We start from the raw sequence: 24,435 nt of genomic DNA on the forward strand, positions 1-24,435 counted from the left end.
TCTTGTCCTGTCACTGGGCACCACTGAAAAGAGCCTGGCTCCATCTTCCTTCTACCCTCCCTTCCGGTATTTATACACAGTGATAAGATCCCCCCTTAGCTTTCTCTTGTCTAGGCTCAACAGCTCCAGCTCTCTCAGCTCTTCCTCACAGGAGAGATGCTCCAGTCCCTTCATCATCTTAGTGGCCCTTTGCTGGACTTGCTCCAGTAACATCATATCCCTCTTGTACTGGGGAGCCCAGAACTGGACACAATACTCCAGGTGTGGCCTCACTGATGGACACATGCAGCCCTGAACTTCTCTACTCACAGACCAAGCTGCTCAAATGTAAGGTGTTTTTACTATATAAATAGTAAATACAGTAAATAAAATAGCCACAGGAATACTGTCTAGCCCTGAGGCCAACAAGCACAGACAGCTTCAAGTAAAATCTCCTTCCCTCCTCTGTCCTGGAAAATGATGGTTTTATTGCCTGCTGGGAATGGTCTTTCTGCCATGTTATCCTCTAAAGGATGCTAGGCATTATTTGGGAGGGTGCTTACTGGCATGGTCTTAAATCATGTCAGGAACTATGCTAACAGATGAACAGTTAAACAGTGTAGATGACTGCAAGGACAGTGTTCAAGCTGGGACAATTATCCCCTTTTAGTTTATTTACAAGTATAACCGTAAGCTTCCAGTCCAGAATCAGTGTAGCCAGGTTAGCAGGGTCTGTGGCCAAGGCAATATTCTCTGGCTCCCAGCATATGAAACACCTTTCTTTGGAGAGTATTTGCTTGGGCACAGCACCATATGAATTCAACTACATGACTTCCAGGCTAGTTCTGGGTCATACGTGGCTTCTTTGGAGGGCTAAGAGACAGGGAACTGTCTGTATTCCTCCTGGTGGCCATGCTTTAATGTATTAAGTATTGTATTATGTATATCAACTGCTTTAAATCAACTTCAGAAATATCATTTTTGAAGACTACACACCTACTTTTGTTTTATGCATTTCAGGTAAGTAATGAAAGGAATTCAGCTCAGACTTAGATTTTACAGGAACATTCACAGAACTTAGTGACACCCCCCACTACTCTTGGTCTGAGTTGGTAAAATAACATTATTGGTAAGTTGAGCACACTGAGGCATCTCATAAATGCTTTCATAAGCACACATATTTATTATAGCAACACCGTCTGTCAGCAGCTTCCTTATAAAGCCCTGTTTTCAGGGATTTGTAGAGCTGACATATGTATCGTGGGGGGACAAGCCTACATTTGCAGGGTGATGACCTTATAGGTCTTTACCTCTATTTTCTACAATTCTTTAAATATGCTGTGTTGTTCACTTTGAGAAGCAGTAAGATGTAAGACAAACTGATTTTCTTTGTGAACAGCTCCCAAGTGTAAAAGAAATCCACTTTTCTCCTTTAATTTGTATGTGTATAAACCAGACTGAAATTTTGTGCAGCAATAAGATGATGTTTAGATGCTTGTGTAATTTTAAAGAAGCTTTAGCTATTTTTAAATGTTCTTTGGCAAAAGATTATTTCACAGTGTGGTCTAATCGTATTTAATATTTTGAAAAAAGAAATATGGAGGAATAAATAAATCTGATCTGTGTTAGAAATGCCTTCTTTTGTCCAACAATGACCCCTTCCTGTCAGGCAGACTTGCAGCTCTTCAAAAAATATCAGTGCCTCACCAAAAGCTAGCCAGGTAAGTCAAACCACTGAATAACATGAAAAAGCATTTCCCACTGTTTGAGTTGCTTATGAATGACTTCTAGCAATAACATGAAAAGAAAAGGCTGAATATCACTACAGACTCAGTAGCATGAGGATCAATGTTATAATAAATGTTGATATGAAATGTAAAAACTTAAGAGAAGAGGAACAAAATTCTAAAGGGATTGTCTTCTGGTCAGGCAGGTCAAGATGAATAAATTCTTTAAAATATTTCAAAATACTTTAAATATTTCAGAAGATTGTAATATTTAAATGCAAAAATATCAAGTAAAAGTATTTTGCTTTACTTTGAAATATCTCAATGTTTTCAATCACAAAATGTGAATTTTTTGTTTTGCAATATGACATTACCAGTATTCAAAACTGTATATATATATTACCTACAGTCATTGCTTTTATTGTGCTATTTACGAAAATACAGATTCTAAGCAAATGAAATACAAATGTATTGCTATCCATGCCCATAAAGTTTAGACATATTATATGCAGCTGTTGCAAAAGAATAAAATATCAAAAATATAAAATGCAAAACAGTTATAGACAACTTACTATTGTTTTTTCCAGTGTGAACACTAAAGGGATAAAGCAACATGCAGAGAGCTATATAAAATAGGAAAGTTTCTCTGTAGTGGGGAAAATTGCTTTGACACTTTATTCTATGTTACTTTAAAAATAATGCTTGCTTTGGCTTACCCTGAAACTGAATCCTAGGCTTCAATTAAGTTGGAATCTAATGAAACAGAAATGCAGCTCAAAAGAATTCATCAAAATCTCCTCTAAGTGGCAAGCCAGATTTGAGGAATGACAGCCAGGCTACTACTTTTCAAGCCACCAAAGACATTTAAACATGCTACAGAATTGTTGCACTTGGTTGAGAGGTTGGGAAGTTATGAAGCGCATGGCTGTATTAGTGCCCCTCTGCTGAATGGTTAATGGAGCAGTGGCCTTTGGAAAAGGAGGCAGAGTAATAAGAACGTCAGTAAAATATATCATGCACGCAAAACCCATTGTCCATGAGAATCTACAAAGGAGCTCTTCCTACAATAGTATTAACCTGGGTGAATGCTTTGGCTATGGAAATAGAATGTAATCAATATACCTAGCATATACCATAGCAGTATATTTATAATGCAATATATATGATGTATTACATCTATGCATATAAACATATTTAGGCAGTAGATAATGCATATGCTTTACAAAGAAACTTTTTGTTAAGCAGACTGAAAAAAATCCATTTTTCTTCATCTAGACTTACTTCACTTTTCCCAAGACACTGCAATAGCTTTATCCTATAATCAATTCCTGTTGTTACATTTGAAGGTGAAGTTCTAAATTTGATAGCAAAAAGAAATATCATTTCTGACTTCCTAGTGTGCAATTAAAGAATTCAAGGTATTATAAAATTACTCAGCAGGTCATTCTTCCAGTAAATCTCATTTATTCACATCTTATTTTCTAATAAACCAAAATATGTCTTACCTCTGACCCCTATAAAAATTTCACACCGTGGACATGAAAAAAGGGAATCTGATTCATTTTTCCATTTCTATAGCAAGACAAAGCTTCTTTCACTCAAACACCAGCAATACACAAGATCAGAATAATATAAATTAATATAAATCATTCTTTCTCAGGTCTATTTTCCTCCTGGCATTTCTTATCAGAAATCTGACTTAAGAGTAAATAAGTAAGGTTTTTTTCACACCAATGATTAGTAATGAATAAACAGAGCAAGTACTAAAGCTGGCTTTGCACCTACTGAATGCTGCAAGTGTCTGTACTCATTTGATATGCATCTAGCAAAGCTTGGATGTTCCCAGAAGGCCACTCCATGAACACTGAGAGAGCAGCGTCTGCTAGTGGTGCCTGTAAGTCACAAAGAAGACAGAAAATACTTATATAAGTGAGAGCAATTGGAAAGAATGAACCTTATTTAAACTACATTCCGTGCTGTTTTAAAAGCACACACAGAAACAATTTCATGCAATGATCATCAGTATATAGAGAGTAGTATAAGATTAATTTCAATGTTCACTTGGTGGGTTTCTAGCAGTGTTTTCTTAATTAAAAAGATTTTTCTGTTTTGCTTCATACTCCTCACTTTGCCTGATAGGTCCTGTCAAACTGATTTCTTCTCAGCTTTTTCTATCTAGCTATAATGCATATATGTATGTGCATACATATATATACACCACAGCCCCATGCATATATGTAAGCTGTAAGAGACAGATTATATGTACATGTATATACTAAATGTATGTATATGTAAATATGTGGGGTTTATATAGATATATTCACATATATGCACATACACATATGTTTAAAATCCTAGTAACAATTATGTCTAGAACACAAAGCAAAAGATTTCTCCCCGTTTTTATCATCATGTAATTTCAAAGTAATACTGTACCTGTGGCATTAAGAGGACATCGATTGAATGCCATGTCCCCAGCTGGGGTCCTTTTCCACACCATTGACATCAAATAGTCTTCAGGACATATCTCATAAGGTGCTGCCATTTAGAAATGAGAATTTAAATAAGAAACATGAATGTAAACCAGGTATTTTATACCAGAAAAGTAAGTCTTCAACGTTGTCTTAATTCTTCCTGAGATGTATATGTTAACATCATTTAGTTTAATTTTAAGAATGAAGTACAAAAATGTAAAAATGCAAAACCTGTAATTTTTGTATACCTGCCTGTGTGATGGTTTTTATTTCATATAGTCTGTGCCTTTATTCTCTTCAGCAAACAAACACTCTTTATGTTGTAGCTACAATGTTAATAGGTTTGAATCTTTTCTTCTGCTTTATTTTGATCAGTAATATTAAGCATCTATCAGAAGATGATGATACTTAAATTGTTATAAGCTGTGGTGCTTATCTTACACTAAAATTTTTAAAGAATTTTCTAAAACTTAAACTGTATGTGAAAGAATCAGTTCTGAAACCACAGTCGAAATATTAAATGTGCTAAAGGTATCAAATGAGAGCTGTATATTCTGAAGACCAAAAAGCAGGTTATTTCTTTGAAATGTGTTTCAGTACAAGTTGGTAACTAAACAAGTATAGTTAATAATGTGGGACTGAGTGGCTATAAAACAAAATGGCCTTTTACTGGTTATTGCATTATCACTTAAAGGGAAAAGTATTTTCACAATTTTGTAGTAACAGAACTGCATGGGGAAAAAGAAGATTCTGCAAATGCTTTGTGTTTTATTTTCACATGGTCATGACTTACAGATTCCTTTTGCTCTTTGTATTTTCACTGTAGATTCCCAGTTCATGATTTTTGAGTAAATTTGATCAACACAGCAAACATGTCTGAAGTTGTCTCACAACTTAAAGCACTGACAAGTGCTAGTTACTAAAATCTAACTCATTCCAAGTTCAGCAGAGAAAAGCCATAAGTTGTTCAAAAGTATTATAATATGTATTTCAGAAAAATTGTAATCCCACTGTTTTACAGCAAAGTGGTTACAAAACAAGAAAAAGGAAAAGAGGAAGGAAATTCTATCACTATAGCAAATGGGGTGATAAGGCAGAAAACAATTCAATGATTCACCCACGGTTGCATGGGAAATCTCTAGCAGAGGCAGGAACAAACTGCAGATTTTGCCCATCACATTACCTAACTCATAAACCTGTCCATCTTCCCTGTTCTGTACTTCTGCTGATGGAAGAGTGAGGTGAGTAAGGGAACTGAGCAGACTTTCGTACAAAGCTCTACCCTCTCTTTGTAGAGGATAAAGAATACCTTGCAAGTGGCTCAGTAATACTAATATGAATCACAGTTGGACAGAAAAATTGCTTGCTAAATTTGCCTCACCATCAGCATTCCTGAATCATAAATCAAGACAGTTGCTGCTGCTAAAAAAGCAAGAGATCCATTAATGGCAAAATCCAAAGAAAGTTGGATATATTCATAATCTAGATTACTAACACTGCTTCAGACATGCCGAAAAAGTGGATGCATCAGGCCAGTGTTACAATGGGAAAAGCCAGATTTTGATAAACAGAAGCCATCTGGTGACATAAACAAATGCAATTACCATCCTATTATGACCTTATAAACAAAAGAAATGTTCTGATTTGGGGAGTGTAAATTAACATAATAAGGAGGTAATATTATAAATTACATAAATTGGCTAAAGCTTAGAGCTGTTTGAAAAGTATATTTGTCATGCAGCTGTGGCCATTTCAAACGTGTTGTGTTCCCTAATCAACACTTTAGGTGTTGATTCTCAGAACTAAAAAAAAATATACGCATATATATGCCTACTTACATACACCACATTTTCTCTTTTATGTTAGCAAGTCACAGGTAATATCAGAGATTTCACATCTATTTGGAAGGGTACTACTTGTGTGCTTTTGCATCACACTTTTCCGAACTCAAGATTACGTTTTAACTTTAGTCTAGTGCCAGAGAGAATCTGTGCACCTGTGTGTTGTCTTCAAAGTAAAAGGCATTTCCAAGACCCAGAGTTATCAGGAAAGAGGTGCGGGAGCAAGTTAGAGCTTGGAAGAGGTATTACTTAGCCCAGGCAAAGAAGTTTTCCTGGTGCCTGGCTGATTCTGTGCCTTTCAATGCATTGTACAAATACCTTGGATCTAGGAATGCTATGCATAAAAACCAAACCAGTTCTTCCCAAAGCTAAAGTATAACTGGCAGAGCTTACTAATCAGGCATCCACCCACATTAAAGCATCTGTGATACTCCAACCCATGTTGCCCATGGAGACATTACAGTTATGCTGGAGTGATATAATATCTGAGTTAAAAAGCCTCTCTGGCCCTGCTGGCTCTGCTCAGGACCAGTTCAAGTATTTCTGTAACTATGGCACAATTAATTCATAACACACCCACAGATAAATGTGAGTTAGCTGTACAAAATCATAGAGAATTGCTAAAATTTAGAAGCAAACAGCAAATACTGAGGTAAATTTGCTAAAATTGGCAAATAAAAAGCAGATCTCTCTTCCAGTGATGATGTGATTCAGCAGTATCTTCCCACACAGACCATGTACTCAAATTTACCACGTTATACCCCTGTAATGATAGGCCTAAATTAATCCCACCTAAGCACAAACACTCAACAAAGTCAGTGGTCTAGAAGCACAGTCTTCCTCTGATATTACTGGTGAGAGGACATGCATCTCCAAGAGGCACTCAGCCCACCTGGGATTTGAGGAAGCTCTGTACAACACACAGACAAAGCAAGAGACTCGCACAGTCTCACAGAGTTTACAATCTACCCAGGCAGCTAACAAATATGGGAAATGGTAATGAAAGGGTGAAGCAAGTCAGCCAACACCACACAGTAGGTCACAAATGAAGCTAGAACTACAGTTCCTCTCTTGAAACCTAATTCAATGCCACAGGCAAAATTATCTTAAACAAAGGCAATAGAAAAAAGCTTTTAAACATCTTATAGAGTAGGGTTGTAATGAGAGAAAATACAAAATCCAAAGGTTTAATTTTATTATTTAGTTGTTGGCAATTATTTGAATCTTCCCCTTTCTCATATTCTATCTTATGTAGCTAGTATTGCCTCTGAAGAAACCTTCTACCTTCAGTACCTATCATTAGCTAGTCTTCGGCAGCAGTTGGGCACTGTTATCTTTTTGTGAACAAACAAGGTAGTCTATCATTGTTTTCAGTAATATTTTGGTCAAAACAATTCCTATATTATGTTTTCCACCACTTACAATAGGCTTATGAGAAAAATACTGAGGATCTGTTTTAAGTAAAATCTGGATAAAGCATAAGTATTGGAACATGTATGGAGTTGTTATAGAATTAGCTATTATAGAATTAAGTATTTCTGGAAACCAATACTATATTATTGGAACCTAAGATATTCTTAAAACTGTCATAAGAACATGGTCCTATTTTTATAAAAATAAATTTACAGAAGTCTTCTCTCCTGAATAACACTGTACTTTGTTCTCAGTTCTCACATCTCTCAGTTTCTACCAACATATTTGATGGGACTTACCTTATTTATCTTACACATTTCTCTAAAAGTTTATGATCAGCTTGCCCTGTAACTCCTTCTCAGTCATGGTTTGCTATTTCTTTTGCCACCTAGCTGTCTCCTTTATTCCTATGGGACAGACCAATTGTTCGTTCATCCTGTGTAAGTTTTTCACAGTGATTCCTGCATGACTAGCTGCTTAGCAAATCTAGAAGGATTTTTCCTTTCTCTGATTTGTTCCCAATTTTCTGAAGTTATCCTTCACAAAAGGATACTTTGAGTGCAGAGTACTAAATCCTTAATACTGCTGATGTACTAGGAGTGAAATTTAACTTTAAACATTTGGGATACAACAAAGGAGCAATGACTGAAGCCAAAATATTTTCAGATCTTTCCTTTTCATTCCCAGAATATTACACAATGGAAGGAAATAACCACAGTTTTAAAATTTAGAATTGTGAATAGAAATAAATCACAAAGAAAGATACTTAACATTTGCTGAGAAACCAAGCTTTTTGAGAAACCAACTTCCAGATAATATTTCTGAGCCTGCCTTTCTTAGTGCTGCTTATATTCAGCTTCTTGGAGTGTCTGATGTAATTCAGTCCCTGCCTGAACCGTTTGAAGAGAATCACTGATCGACTATGAATAAATCTTGTATAATGTTCAGATAATGCAGAACTCAAGCTACAAAAAGTCCAGTCAAGATTTTCAGTCAGTCAAGTGAACAGCTCTGTTTGCAAAGTATCTTATTAACAGTGGCCAGCATAATAGAAAAAGGTTTTATTCTCCTTTTGCTTCCGCAGTTTAAAGTCAGCTATAATTTAAATTTCTGTGACACAAGCAGATGCAGCTTCATCCACTTTACAAATATGTTATGCAGATCTACAGAGCTGAGGATCTGGTCTTACACTAATGGCAAAGCAATGCTAATGTAAGAAAAAATTAACATTTTAGTCTGTCATGTTTCTCAATGACTTACACAGAAAAAGAAACCACTGAGACGAAAATAGCTTTTCTGAACTATTTTAGGACTATGGAAGAAAAGCATATAAATAATGAAATTTGCTTATACTTTGAACAATCATCTCTGTATAGTACTTTTCAATTTTGCTTGGTGTTTATAAAATGTAAATCTGTGTATCACTTTATAAAATTTTGGTACATTATCCACCATCTACATTTAAATCTGAGATGCTTTAGTAAATGTCAGTCTAGAAACAGATAAATTAAATCTGTTATTCATGTATAATCTTTTGTACAAGTATAGCTTGTTAAAAGGTGCTTTAGGTTATGGTTTCTATAGGCATACTGATTCTAATCTGGAATTAATCAAGTAAATAAATAAATTTACCAAATGGCAAATTAAGCTCTGTGTGCATTTGACTTGTAAATACACCTGTAAAATATTTTATTAACAGCAGGTGGCAACCTTTGAAAATTGGACTGCAACAACATGGTTTTACTTTTAAATATACAAATGCAAATTATTTCAGAGATGGTTTTATAAGCAGAAGCTGTTTGATCTGAATGTCTGCTTACTGAGAAGATTCACATTAACCTTCTCTTAGTGCTGTGCTTTTATAGAGGAAGACTGCATTAACTACGGAAATTATAGTTTGTTTAGGAATCCAATACATATACTGTTTTGTACTGCTTTTCAAATAATGAATGTTTTGTTAAAATTACAGAGATCATTTGAGAAGTAAGTTAAATTTGGTTAGCTTCTCCAGTATATTATAACTTTATAACTACAAATAGCCCTTTTGCTGTTCTTCGAATGCAATGAGATTCATTGTTCTACTGTACTGTAAATACCTTGAAAACAGTTCTTTGATGGCTGTCAAGGGATAAACATGCTGCCTATGAAAATGTGGGCTTGATTACATAAATTTCACATCTGATATCATTCCCATTTCCTGACCTAAAGCAACCCTGCCATTTAAGCCCTTTCTCTGACTGGCAAAGAACATCGCCAGCGAAATGTCCAGAAGTCAAAGAGATTGCTAGATTGATTTTTGCTGCTTCCTGGCTTGCAGTTCAGAACACATAATTTCCCAAGTGAATGGCTAAGACATTCTACACTACTTACACCCTGTTTTGTTTTCTTACACCTATCCAACAATGCATTCTTTTACTTGAGGACAATGTGTCTTTACAGGTAAATATGATCAGATTCACCAGCTGTTCTTGTTTACTCATCACTTTTGAAGAAGCTCAAAAGTACGCGTTTATTAGCTTTCAGTGGGAAAGACTTAAATTTGTTGGGAGGGCAAGGTAAAAAGTACTGTAAAGAAATACATTTAAGCATTATATTAAAACAGGAAATAAGTGCCTTTTTAATTTTAAATTACTTTGTTTTTTATAAAATGTTGCTCATGTATTCGTTTATTCTAAACAGTACAGTGAGGTTCACTTTTTCCCTTATCTTTACTGCACTGAAATTTATACCAAATGTATTACAAAGACATCTCTTGTACACTGGATAAAAGGAATTCCATGATTCACAAAACCAGCCCTGATATTCTGAGAAACAGTGCATTCAGAAAGAAATTCTGTAGCAAATTATTGCTGCTTCAAATAATGTTGGCATACCTAGGCAATAAAATATTTTTCTGATAACATTCTATACTATGGTATTCTGATTTATTTAAAACTTGATGCGTTGCTCATATATCCAATAGGGCTAGTTTACACCTAGTTACATGAACACAGCTCTACTGAGAAAAACTGCAGTGACTTGTCTAAAGCAAGGCCAGATTTGTCTCTTTATGGCTATTGCTCTATAGACATTGATCTTGTCCCTCCTAAAGATGACCATTAAAGTAAGCCATACTGTAGCGTAGATAATGACAATGATTGTATATCCATCTCACCGGGACACCTCTGTTCACTGCACCTTCTAACTTCCTCTCCGGTTCCTTCACACTGTTGCCCAGTCACGGCAGCACCTTGACAGATCCTTATCCGTCTCTCCCAGCCACCATCACAGGATTTGGAACAGCCACTCCAGTGGCCCCACTGGTTCCACTGGCCATTTGCTGTTTGGAAAAATACAGTTACAGTGGTGACATAATGACAGTCATAAAGGAGGACATACAGGTTATTCTTTACATAGCTAAGAGAAGAAAACTCCCCAGATATAAATAACAGTGACAGAAGTGGTAGATGTAGGCGCATGAAAGATGGGGAAGTCTCTACTTGGCTCCTAAATATGGGATTGTTGTCTAAATGATTTGCTTCTTGAGATAAAATAAAAAGAATTGGCGCACATTAACTTACATTTAGGCTGCAAAACCGACATTGTCCCTTTTGTATATTTTTTTCTGTATACTTGTATAGTGCTGTTGATGGTAATGATACACATTTACAACATGCATAACTACCCTTTAAAAAACTAAATAAAAACATTTTTGCATGTGATATTTTTTTACATGCTCTGACAGTGCAAATGAAGCTGAAAAGTAGGTATAAATGTAATTTACCCACCCTGGAAGGCTGCTTTTATATTGCCAGAGGATCATGAAGTAGTCTCAGCGTAAAAAGGAATCAATTCATACTTGTTCACTTTCTAGGTTCGCGAGACAATTTATCAAGTTTTTTAGGCCTCAAACATATCTTTCTAAAACTGCTGAATGTCCTTTAAATGGTGAGCAAACTGAAAAGCTGATATGCAGCCCATCAAGCAGACTTTCCAGATGTATTCTTTAGCTTTTTATCTCCAGGTGGCTCACCAACAAAAAAGAGCAAGGCCCCAGGCCTCCCCCCGGAGGCAGCGGCTCTGCCCCTTTGCAGCCCACTGAGGCCTGTGGTGGCCCAGGAGCCTGCCGGCGTACGCCCAGCTCCGGAATCAGAGCTACCGGCAAGACCGGCCCCTGAGTCTCTCCTGAGCAGAAGAGGTAGAGCTGCAGCTCCCCGCGCCAGTCGGTACTCACCGGTGCACTCGGGGTTATAGCACTCCCGGCTCTCGGCCCAGGGCCCTCTGCACTCGGAGCCGCCGTGGGCGGCCGCCGTGCACTGCCGGCTCCGCTGCTGGGTGCCGTTGGAACAGGTCACCGAGCACTGGCTCCACGAGCTCCACTCCTGCCACTGTCCGTCGACTGCCGCGGCAGGCACAAAAGAGATGGACACAGCAGAGTTACCACCTAAGCCGGGCAGGGCCTTGTGGCTTCCTTACAGGTTAGGTGGTTTCAACTTAGGCCTAAATGCAGCCCCTCAGACTGGGCCTAGCCTGAAGACGCTTGATTTCTTACAGCAATCAAATACAGAAACTGCCATTATGAGCTACTTTAAAATAATTTAAAACTGTTTTCCTTTTTCTTCAAGTAAAGAAACGAACGTTTCATCTTCTCGAATTGTACACTGATATAACAAAGGATAAATTGTGATTTTGCTCACATACAGTACAGTTTGAAAAAAACCAAGGCCTTATTAAAAAGATTGGTCTTGTCTTTTTAGGCAAAAGTGCAGGCCAGTCTTCTATCATGTAAACTCTAAGCCTTTCAAAGTGATTTATTACAGCTGTGATGATCACTTAGATGGGTCAGCTTATAAGATTATTGGTCCTGACTGTGAAACTAGGTCTCTTTAGTTGAATAGGAAAAGGAAAACAGGAGTTACCCCTTTGCCTCACATACAGACTCCGTTCTCTATACTTGTAATGCTGAATATGCTTTTATCATTCATCCTCCCTGTAAGGTAAATGATCCCAGTTCTTCAACATTCTTTTGAGATAAAATGTAGGACAGAAACGGCCTGCCTTCCTCCTCAGGTCTGCTTTTGCATATTGCATAATCTTCTTTCTGAAATTGTCAAGTTGAATTTTTAACTTTAACTATAGATATGGCGACCAGTTCTGTATTTAGTATTTTGTATTAGCCCATACATTTGAGTTTGGATGACTGTTCCCATGAGTAAAGGTTTAGGACAGTTATTTTTAATTTTGTATATCAGAAAGCTTCTTGAGGTAAATAAAAATATTAAAAAAATAATTCAAAATATAAAGCAATTAAGTTTCCATACAAGTGAAAAATTATATGGTCTATAATAGATAATAGGACTAGACAGTATTTTTGAAAACAAGTAAGCATTATTAAATGTGTTATTACTGATTGTGCTAATTCAGAATCCTGCGTTCACACAGACTTCAGCAATCATCAGTTCCTCACTGCACCTGCAGTTACCCAATATAAACTCAAAATGTAGTTTGTAATACAATTTTGATTAATACTTGTCCTTGAAAACTTGGTTTTATAACTACTATTGTTATAAAAGCACCACCTCTGAAAATGAGTAAGTTCACTTGGCGCACTTGCCAACCCCTGATTTCAGGACTTTTCTAAAGGAGGGTTGGAATAGCAGCTTCCTAAGTTGATGGTGTTAATAATCAAAATAGGAAGCAGAATCTCAAGTTAGTGATTTAACCTACTGTGTCTGTATGGGTGCACCACTGTTCAGTGAAATATAGAGGTGACTATTTTACTGTTGTCTGACAGTAACCACAGAACAGTTCTAACAGTTCAAAGATACTATCCGTATCTCTAATGCCCAGGATCTCAGCAACCAGGGAATTAAAGGAAGATAGTTTTTGAAGCTTTTTCCTAAAGCTCTGTATTAAATATTCTATGTAATACCTGTTTGTGAACCACTTCTCAATGCAGATGCCTCTCAAACTATGAAGCTGCGCCCTGATAATTTAGTCAGCAGAAAATGGAAATCTTTCCAAACATGGAAGCTAGTTGCACACATTAATAAAAGATTTATGTGATGAGGAAAACATTACAGAAATTACATTTCAATGCACCCTCTTAACTTTTATTCATTGCTATACACTATTATTTAGGGTAGGAAAGATCGAATCAATTATTATAGTGTCTTCGGAGAAAACTCATTCCGTGGCTTCTCATCTATATTTCACACATCTCCTTCCTTTATCTTTAGGAGAAAATAGCATGTGCATTTTCTATTTCAGAAACACCATTAAAAGACTAAAGAATTCAACATGAAGATTCCCTTATAAAATTGAACATATAAAATCTTAACATGCAGCAAAGATTTAAACTATTACTTTAAAATGTAACCAGTATATAACTTTCTTCTGGTGAAAGTCATTTAGGTACAAATGACTGTTCAAAATCCAGAATTCTCAAATAACTGCTTATTTTGACAGAGTAGGTGTAATATCTTTTGTGTTTCTTTGCAATACTGAAGTGAACTGAATGCATTCATTTCTTCTCTGCTATTTTTATTTCGCATTTCTCCTGTTGTCAACTCTGTTTCATGCTCATATATCATGTTAATTACATTTGTGTAGGCACATGTAAAATTGCATAGCTGACAACCTGGACAAAAACTGGATTAATTCAAAATTTTTGAAGCTGCATTCAAGACTAAAACTTTTCCACAAATTTTGTCCTAAAGTTGGAGTATGCTTTGCTAACCAGAAGAAAAGGGAAGTTCAGGTTTCATAAAAATCTAAGAAATTTAGTTTTAATTCTGTGAGGCATTAAGTTCCAATTTTTCCTTCTTCTCTGTTTTCAAATCATCAAACAACCATTTCCTAATGAAATGTCCATCAGCCCTTTTCAGGAAGAGGTTCGGTCACGGAGAATCTATTTGCAGCAGTTTTGTGAACTGCGGATATTCAACAAACCCATTGCAAAGGCACCCCTCACACTGTGAGACAGAGCTCATGAAAGAAATTTCTCACATTACAGCTACCTGACACCTTTTTAATACCTAAGTATTACAAAAAGTTCAATAACCATAAATTATTATAATATATATAATCTTCTTTATGGTTATTGAACTAATTGTAAACCTTAGGTATTACATATGCACACACACATACATATACATGTATATGTGTATACATATATACATACATATATATACACATATATACATACATGCATATATATATGTAGATATTGAAAATTTTGGTCAAGATTAATCATAACCTATGGACAAAAACTTTAAAATCAATTTTGAAAGAATAGATAATTTTTTTGACTTAGTTTCAGTTTCAGTGGATGGAAGGTATAACATGAAGCCCACTCATTGTTTACTTGGTTAGGTGTAGTTTTTTGAAAGTCGTTTAGCAACTAACTCCCAGAAATGACATGCTTAAAATCCTTACTGTAAGGGCTTAACCGGGATTCAAATAATGCCCTAGCTTGTGTCAGCTTTTTTCACTGCGCACATATAAATAATATCCATTTTGAATAAATTAATAATGATTTAAATTTTATGGTTTCCCAAATATGTTTGTTGTATGATGAATAAATAATTACAGTGAACCTCTAAGCAAACATAATTCAAACACATACGGTGGACACAAACTCTGTGACCTCTGAATGTCTCCCTTTAATCCACACTCAGAAAGTTGTTTGCCTTTTGATTCTCCAAGACCCATCCTGAATCAAGGTTTCCTACACAACAGAAAGAATATCTTGAAGAAACTAAAAATTGTCTGCTTGTGTAGTATCTTGAACAAAATTACCATCCTGATTATATCCTTTAATCACTACAGTCAGAATTACAAACAATATTACCCCATCTACTCACTTTGCATAAGATTTTTTTTCTCTGTGCAAAAGACAATAAAAGAAATCACGAACAACCCACATTGAATGCACTGTAACAAAGCAGAGAGTTGCTATATGAGCTCACCAGGGCAGAGTGCAATATTGCAAGGTTTATGTTGTGTTTCAGGTCCATCACATGATCTTCCCCCATACTGGGGAGGTATACATGACCTTGTCCTAGTTCTTTGGCCTCGACCACATGTGAATGAACACAAACTCCAAGGTGACCATTCCTCCCAAACGCCATGTACTGCAACAAACCAAACAAATTTTAACCAGAAACAGACACACAAGTAACAGAAGGATTTCAAAATAAACAAGGTCAATATTTTAAATGGGAATTATTTTGCCACTTCAAGGAAATCAGTACATAGGTAATCTTTAGCATTGGCAAATAAATCCTTTATAAAATTTAGTTAATTTCAATTTAAAAAGTATATTTTCTCTAAAATACATTTAACTTCGAACCACTAGTCTTTGTGAAAATCAGGCATACACTTTATGTATTAAGGCAACTCTAAAAGCTTGAAGCAATCAAAATTAAGATTTCTTTTGAAAATACAGAAATAAATGCAATAATTTCTTACTGTGTCACCATCATAAATTGGGGCTGTTACCTTAAATTCTTTCACTTGTTTAAATTCTGGTGGAAACATGGCAGCACATGTGCTTGATTATCTTCTTCAAAAATTCCAAGACCACATAAGTAACAGAGATTCACACTATTTCCTTACATGAACATATTCATTGATTTAACATACACAGTAATACATGCATCACTCTGTCTTAAAAAATGTTCACTCAACAACCTTCAAACACCTTCAGAGTACACAATAAATTACAAACACATATCCATATTTTTATATACAAGTATTTCATAAAATTAATATAAAGAATCATAGAAGATGCATCTTTTTCTACCATAATTTTTTTCCACTGCAGGAGAAACTAATATAAAATGTCCTTGTAAACGTGTAGCTCATATCCATTCCCTTCAATTTTTTCCCTTTAAATTTTCAGAAAGGTCTCTAGTATATTATAGTTAAGCACGTACTGGTAAGACAATTCCATACATGCATTGGTAAAACAGTTCTTTATAAACTGTCAAATACGGCAAAACAAACTTTAGATATTTTTCTTCCGCTTAAATAAAAGCAGTTGCACAGGTTTAAATTAGGCTTTGTCAGAACAGGAATGTAGTAATGAGAACTGTAGTAATATCAGGCATTTAAGAAAAATCCAGAGACTTAGTACGCAGACTGAGCATCACACTCAGTATCACATAACTCTGTGTTTCTGCAACCCTGTCTGTTTGAAGGGTGTCTGGAGGGTGAAATAGTGTATAACATCTCAGTGTATCATTGGTAATGATTCACAACATTACAGAAGAAATAGATTTTCTGGTTTGTCCTCATTTTTTTTCATCACTGTGAAAAAACTTCTCGTGTATATGTTTCCTTTGCCCTGAAGGCACATATCACCTGCCCAGTTTCTACAAATAAACCCCTTTTCTTGTAAGGATCAGAATAACATTTCCTGAGGTGAAATTCAGTTGCCAAGGGTGTGGAAGGAGCTTCAGCTCCCTGGCATATTATCACAAAACCATCAGTAAGATCAAGGGGAATTCTGCATGTAGATAAGTTCTATTGCATTTAATTAAAAGTAAGGAAAATTGTCATTTCAGATGCTATGTTGAGGTAAAAAGTCTGTTAGCTAACTTCCGAGAAATTGTACCTGACAGAAAAAGTCAAGCTTCATTGATGGAAGATTTTAACCCACTATTTAACAGCTCAATTGATGAAAGATTTTTAGTTGGTCACATACAAGGTGGTCAGAAAGCACAATAATTATTACATGTCCTACATGACTAGCTTTATTAAAATTATCTTATTCTAAATATCACATCAATTTGCATTATATTAGCAAAAAAAAAACCAACCCCACAACCCCTCAGGAACATTCCAATTTACTGTTAAAAAGTGACAGATTTTAGTCCAGTTATTTTAGAAACCTTGATTAACTGTGACATTTTGGTCAAAACCAGGAAACCTAACTTTTCTAAAAGTAGTAAATTGATGATTATATCTGCATATAATCCCTTACATTTCATCTTTTCTCAACAGGTACTATAATTAGACAGCTACCCTGATCCAGCCATATGATCTGAAGTTTTTTCTTCACCTTGGTAAAGTACTAAATTCTGAATCCAGACATATCTCTAAGACTCAAAATTTTTTATCGTATGAGAAAAATTAATGAGAAACCAATTTGTCAGATCAGATTCCAAACAGTAGTCAGTAATAACAACAATATAATTTCATCTCCTAATACCACAAGGGTTGATTAAGATGCTCAGGTGCAACAAGAACTTCAAAAAGTACAAAATACAGCAAAACAAAATTAAACCAAATTAGAAAAAGATTATTCTGTAAAAAATAATAAAATAGAAAGGTCTTGACACTGTGTAGACACAGGCTGAGGGTTTTCAGTGTACATACGAGTTTAAGTCTATTTTTTTAATTTGGAGTTTTGATTTGATGATGTCAAAATGTTGTGTTAGTTGTCTTCATTTAAAATGGCAAAAGCATGTGCTGAGGGGCTCTTTAAAGATACTGTCTTGAGCCAAAAGGTTGTATATCTCTTCTGGCAAGAATGACGCCATGTTAGCAGCAACACAGAATAATTCTTTTGTGATTTTAGGATCTGAACATAAGCCAAAACTAAATGTTTCACTTTGGGTGAACTCAAACTTACAGCAGCCTCTATCAGTTTGTGGTTTAAAGAAAGCTGTCTCCAAAATCATCTTCGGTGACAAATTTTAGCTCATTAAGTAAAAATTTCACAGTACCTTCTTGTATGTATAGACTTGTATATCTGAAACAAGTATATAACTAATAAAGTCAAAGACAGAAAAGGCATAACACTAAGAAAACAACCAATGTCAGCAAAAAAATATCAAGGAGAATTAATCTGATCAATGCATCACAGAAGTGCCCAGTATTATCTGGATCAGCTTTAAAAGAACATCTTAATTTAAAATTTCTTACCTTTGAATATTTTTTTCTGATATTTCATTTACATTTTCTTACTTTAATACCATTTTCTAAATGCAAAAAAACCTATAACATCTGATGAATTATAGCCAGATGAGCTATGCCAAATTACACCAGATGGAGAGCTGGCCCACAGAGGAGTTACTGTTTTCTATAACACAGTTTCAGATGCAAGATTCATTATTTGGGACAAAAATATTCAGATTAGTGCCAACTTATCTGTCAAAAACATTGCTAGCACAACGAGTTTGGATTACTGCAGAGCATCTTTCCCTTCTCTCTGCCACTCTGTGAGCCTAATCATGTTGAAGTGAACACCCACAGTGTTCACAATACTCAGCTTGCTGTGAAGTGGGAGGAGGTGTGAGGCCATGCTGGCCTTCATCCTACAAACATACAAACATATTTTGGGAGATTTTTATTGGGGTTTAAAAGCTTTTGATTTGTTCAGTTTTAAACTGAACAGATACTGGAAAGCTATTATTGTCATTGACGTTTCATTGTAAGTGGTATCATAGTTTAATATGGCTGAATAACTGCATCTAAGCAGATGCTACATTAAAGGAATTTTTAAAATTAAATTACAGCATTTGTATGCACAAATTTAAACTCACTTAAGTGCTATAGTTTCCTTTAGTATAACTTAAATTGTCCAGTCAAAAATCTTTCTTAAATTTATAAAACATAAACTCAGCAAACTTTCTGACAGCTGCCCTCTAACCTTCATGTTTAAGCCATACAGCTAGTCTACTTCTGCTATGTCTCTTTCTAATGATAAACCTAAGTTTTCCTTACGCTAATTTTCTTCCTCTCAAGTGAAGGCCTGAACTTCCAGAGCATAGATTACTAACAATAAAGCTACAGGAATTAAAAAAGGTAGGGCTAATTTCTCTGTAATGATTTTGTTAGTGTACCATGCAGATACAGAATATACCAAAATGTGCAACGTTTCAGCAATATGGCTAAACTTCATTGATATGAGCCCTGAGAAAAAAAGGGAGATAAGTAAAGCAGTCTTAGCATATCACACCAGCCAAAATACAGCTTTTGAACATACAAATGTTTGAAATGGTTTAGGGTATTCCTGTCGCGTCTTGCTTTACCCATAAGCCTGAAAATGCGGAGCTTCAGCTAAATTTTGTGGTAAAAGTTGTCGAAGGCAATGGAGAAGGAGAAATAGAAACTAATTGAGATGATCTACAGGCATGGACATTCCATGTTCTTTCTCCTTGAAGTTTTAGCTGTGTTAGAAATGATCTACTAAGCTGAAATGAACCAGTGGCACTGCAGTACTGGATCCTGAGATGTCCTTGCTCACAAAAGAACCAATAACAACAATGGATACCTGAGCTATGTTTTGTTGCCTGCTATGCTGCACTTTTCTAGAAGGCTCTTGATTCCAAGACAGACTTAAGTACCAAATGGAATCCTGCCCCTGAAATAGTATTGTTCCGGAACAAATGTAAATAAAACAAAAATTATGTAAATAATGATTTCTTCATTATTTTACTTATCAGTACTTCTATTTTGAAATTTAAGGTTTTATTTCAATACTGATACATCCATATGTATATAAAAAATATGATGAAGCTGGTGAATCCTGTTCTCAAAATTTTCCAGGACAGTGACATCACAGAGAGATGTATTCCCTAACATCCAGTGAGTATCTTGGACACTAAAGGGAGTATATGAAGACAATAGATGAAAATACTCTGGAAGCCTTGCATTAGTATTTGCAAGTTTAACAGGTTCCTTTGAAGCTTGTGGATAGATGCTTGAAGTATAGTCAAGTAGGCCATTCTGAGTACTTTTTTATTTTGAAGGGTCAACTTTTTGATTAGGAAACATTATTTCACCTCTCATAGTGCCTCCCCCCTTTTTACTAATTATGCAAACATATAACAAATATGCCCCAGTAGATTTTTTATTTGTAGGTCACAAGGAGAGACCACTAATATGTTTTTGTACGTTTATTGCTTGTAGTTTACACTCTATGATGTAAAAACTTCCTATGTTAACAGAGTCCAAGAGCTGTACGAAATGAATGGTACAGGTCTGGGTACACAGACCAGATCCCAGCTATGTATGTATATGTTTGGATTTTTTTGTCAAACGTGTGTTTTAATCATACTAGTGTACAAACTATGCATTTTGTTATGCATGGACCGGGAATAATCCTGAACTATGCAACTCTCTGAGTCAGGATACTTAATATAACGAGGACAGAGGATATTTAGGCTAATAATTAAAGGGATGTTTGAAAAATTAATGGAGCTGTGACTAGGAAAAGCACATTTCTAAATTGCTAATCTTGCACACTGCCACACAGTAGTGACCCTGTAGCCAGACAGAGACCAACATAAATTAGTAAGGTTATTGTAATTATGTGAAACAACATGCAAGATTAAGCCCAGAAGACTAATTATTTAGGAAAGGTAACTCATGATACATAAAGATTATCAGAATCAGCTGTGGAAAAGAAAAACACCTTGGCAGTATCACTGTTAGCCATTGAGAATTGCTAGTCATTGCACATACTGGGTATCTGAAAACAAAAGCCATACCCTGAAGTGGGAGTTCATGTGTAAGGAAAGAGCTCCTTTATGACCTGAGAAATATGGAGCAGCCTTTTTCTGTAAGCATTGTTTAGAAGTTTGCTAGACAACGTGATTTTTAAGAATTAACTTTTTTCCAGTTTACTTTGACAGAAAATTAATTACCTTGGCTTTTGCATTACATGGATTATTTGTTTTGATATGAAAAGTACTCATTCCTTACTGGAGAGAATGAAGATAAAATTCTGTAAAATTAGATTATTTAAATGCCTTGTCTCTTCTTAGGTAATACAAAATGAGCAAGAAAGCAGGCAGAACTGCATCACATTGTGAGTGCTGGACTGTGTGTTTTCATGTTCATACTTAATGCAGTTTCAAAGGAATCTTCATCTTTGATTGTTTGGAAGGTTTGTTCTTTTCTTTTATAGTTCTCTTTTTTCACTTCTTATTTTTATACTTCCAAGTTGAGAGTTCTTTTGCAATGTATCCCACCTCTGGCAGAATGTAAGCTAGCCTAACCTTTTTAGAAATAGCTGCCATTTTTGTATGGGAACACTTCAAGCGATTGAATTCAGCCCTGCCTGGAGGTTTCTACCCTGAAATATTAGAAAATCTCAAGTCAATTGCTTACCTAAAGCACAGTAGTAAAGCATTAGGTGCTGACAGCAGTTCTTATTACAGTGATGGTTTATCTAGATACAATCATTTAAGTTGATTTCCATTACAGAGGTTCCCTAAATGCTTATAAAGCTGATACACAAACTCTGATGGGATCATGTTTGCACTTCCCATTGGGTATTTTTCAACACACAGTAACAACAGAAGAGTCTGATTCTACAAATCACTACTCATTGTGATAAAGTCCAGGGGATTCTCTGTGTATGACAGTCTAGTTTACTTCAAAAATGGAGTGAGCTTCCCCAGAAGCTGAAGACGGCTCACCACCCTCAAATCAAATGTTAGAAAGAGCTAAGGAATTTGTGCATCTGAAGGCAGGCATACCTTTCCATTTCAGACACAGCAGAAGAAAATTAATGTAGTCTCAGGGCATATGCCTTCCCGTTTGCTTCCCATCCCAGATTAATCAGATTTACAGGTAGAGTTTAAAGAAATGAGATGTGCCCTTTCAGCAACTAACTTGAACATGCCTGTCTCTTCTCCTTAGTGTATAACTACTACTGAACTCCAACTATGCCCAGATCTCTGAGACAAAAGGAGTAGGAAAACTGTGATGCAAGATACTGATGACCTTTACCTTGTGTCAGATGTAAGACAGTTACTTTTTGTTTGATCTTTCTTCCTTTGGTGGGTAGCTGTTGCCCTTTCTTGCCAGAACAATGTAAAGGAAATTCCATGAAAACATTACTGTGCAAAGAACATTGTCTGGCACATTGCCTAGAAGACAGTACTCTAAATGGCAAAACAATTGCAGTGTCGAATAATATGTTTTAACTTAACCCACCCTGTTAATCACTCTCTGCTTTTTAATGTATTGATGATCTGGATTTCTTCCCTAGTTTGTATTTTGTACTCATGCTATACCGTCTCTTTTCTGAGTGAAACTTAGAGAATATAGACTTTTTTTACAAATCTGATACTGTCACAAAAAAGGGGCTCTTGTTCTATATCTTGACTGTTCTGAAAGTAAAAATAACAATCTACATGACAAAATTTCACAGCTGAATAGGATTACACTTCTCTGCTCTTATTGAAATGCCCTTATGTAATTCATGCTAAAAATAATAATAATAAAAAGAAATAGTTTCAAATTCTTATCATTATACAGTTCAAAAACATCCACAATTTTATTTATTGGCTGCTAACACTACCTGGACAGAGGGCAGTGTTATTGCAAACCCTTGATTCTCTTAAAGGGCCGCTGCAGTGTGTCCCGTAAGGTGATACACAAGTTCTGGTTCGCACCTGCGACCCTTGACCACAAGTAACTGAACACGTACTCCACTGGGCCCACTCTTCAACACCAGATTCACCTGTATTCAAGACAACAAACAAACATGAATATAGACATAAGTATTAATGAGACATTTTTCTTGCTGAAGTTCATTGTCGTCTGCTCTTATAAATCAAAGAAAAAAGCACCACACCAAAATAAATATTTAAAAGTTCATGGAGTAAAGCAGCTGTGAAAATGTGCAATGAATAGAAAATAAAGACATCTACAAAGCTGCAGTCACATAACGCCTGTCAGAGGAAAACACTTTGATCGCTTAGCATAATTTACGACTCTATGAGAACTACTGCCCTTCAACATTTTAGAAACAACACTGCCCTCAGGATGCTAAAAGAACATAGAAAACTCTTTTTATATAATAGTAAAGGATTTATCTTTGATATTTATACTTAGTAATCTAGAATGAAGGCTAGGTAATAATTTAATGAACTCTGTCCATAAGGGTATTCTGATGAAAAAAAAAAAAACCAAACCAACCCCCTAATTTCTTATATTTTCTTCAGCAGAGGAGAGTCATCTAGCATTTGAGAGACGTTTCCTGGCAAAGAGAAGCACTTTGCTTACCAAATTTTAACCTGAACGGTGGGATGGGAACTTTGGTTTCATGATTTACTGCACATATCTGTTCCTTGCTTTTAACCTACATGTGTGCTAAACTCTTGGATGTGCTAGACCTCACTACTATGTTTAGTACATACCACTATGTTCAAAATTGTCAGATGTGATTTATTAATACTATACATTCAGATAGTGTATTTTTTTTATTGTTGAGAGATAGCACATTATATTATTTCTATTTTTTTGAAAGCAAGTAACGCACAAAGTCTTCTTGCGTGGATGTTCAGGAAAGAATGCTTAAATTTAGTTTCCATGAACAGCCATATACACAATTCTGGAATTCCTTTCCCAAAGGCATTCATGTTCAGAACACTGGATCCCTTGAGTATTCTCAGAACGCAAATGCAAAAATAATGTGAATACACCTCACTGAATAATTTGAGTAAATAATTACAGATTCATGTTCACCTTCTTCCATTAAAAATCAGTATAAAATGGCATACCGAAGCCTCTGTTACACCCTTGATTTTTAAATCTAAGTCGTTTTTGAAACAAATGGGAATTTCTGCTTTAAAATCAGTGGCATGATACAACCTTCAGTCTTGAATAGCTTGCTTAAAATTTCAGTTATCTCAATATACCTCTAGCCTTCCAAAAGTTTTGATACTGGTCACAATCAAGGGAGTATCTGCAAACCAGGAAGACTCTGGTGCTATCTTCCAAGAATGCAATAAATTATACACTATTTTTTGAAACTGTGGTTTTGTAGCAAGCATCTGTCCAAGCTCTTTTTTTTTTTTTGTTTCCAGAGGCCAAGCATGAAACCCTTGCAAAATGCTTGTCTCTAAGGAGCAATTCTAAGACTAGTCAATGCTTTAAAAAAAAAAAAGTGCTTCTTATTCAGTAACAAGACAGAATGCTTTATAATTAGCACACAAATACCTCTGCTTTTCATAATATTATATACAATTCTAAAAATTTCTATGGACAAGGACAAAA

General features: G+C 35.5%; 1 protein-coding gene across 1 annotated transcript in view; it reads right to left on the bottom strand.

Moving 5' to 3' along the window:
- The window catches only part of ADGRB3 (adhesion G protein-coupled receptor B3), a 465,172-nt gene that overhangs the window by 248,187 nt on the left and 192,550 nt on the right, over positions 1-24,435 (bottom strand). Inside the window, exons 3-8 of the mRNA XM_059832344.1 lie at positions 22,736-22,897; positions 15,384-15,548; positions 11,648-11,812; positions 10,589-10,753; positions 4,143-4,244; positions 3,492-3,598 (exon numbers count right to left, since the gene is read on the bottom strand). Coding sequence (XP_059688327.1) covers positions 3,492-3,598; positions 4,143-4,244; positions 10,589-10,753; positions 11,648-11,812; positions 15,384-15,548; positions 22,736-22,897 — 866 coding nt within the window. The remainder of the gene's footprint in view (positions 1-3,491; positions 3,599-4,142; positions 4,245-10,588; positions 10,754-11,647; positions 11,813-15,383; positions 15,549-22,735; positions 22,898-24,435) is intronic.

This window comes from Gavia stellata, chromosome 2, assembly GCF_030936135.1.
Source record: "Gavia stellata isolate bGavSte3 chromosome 2, bGavSte3.hap2, whole genome shotgun sequence".
NCBI lineage: Eukaryota > Metazoa > Chordata > Aves > Gaviiformes > Gaviidae > Gavia > Gavia stellata.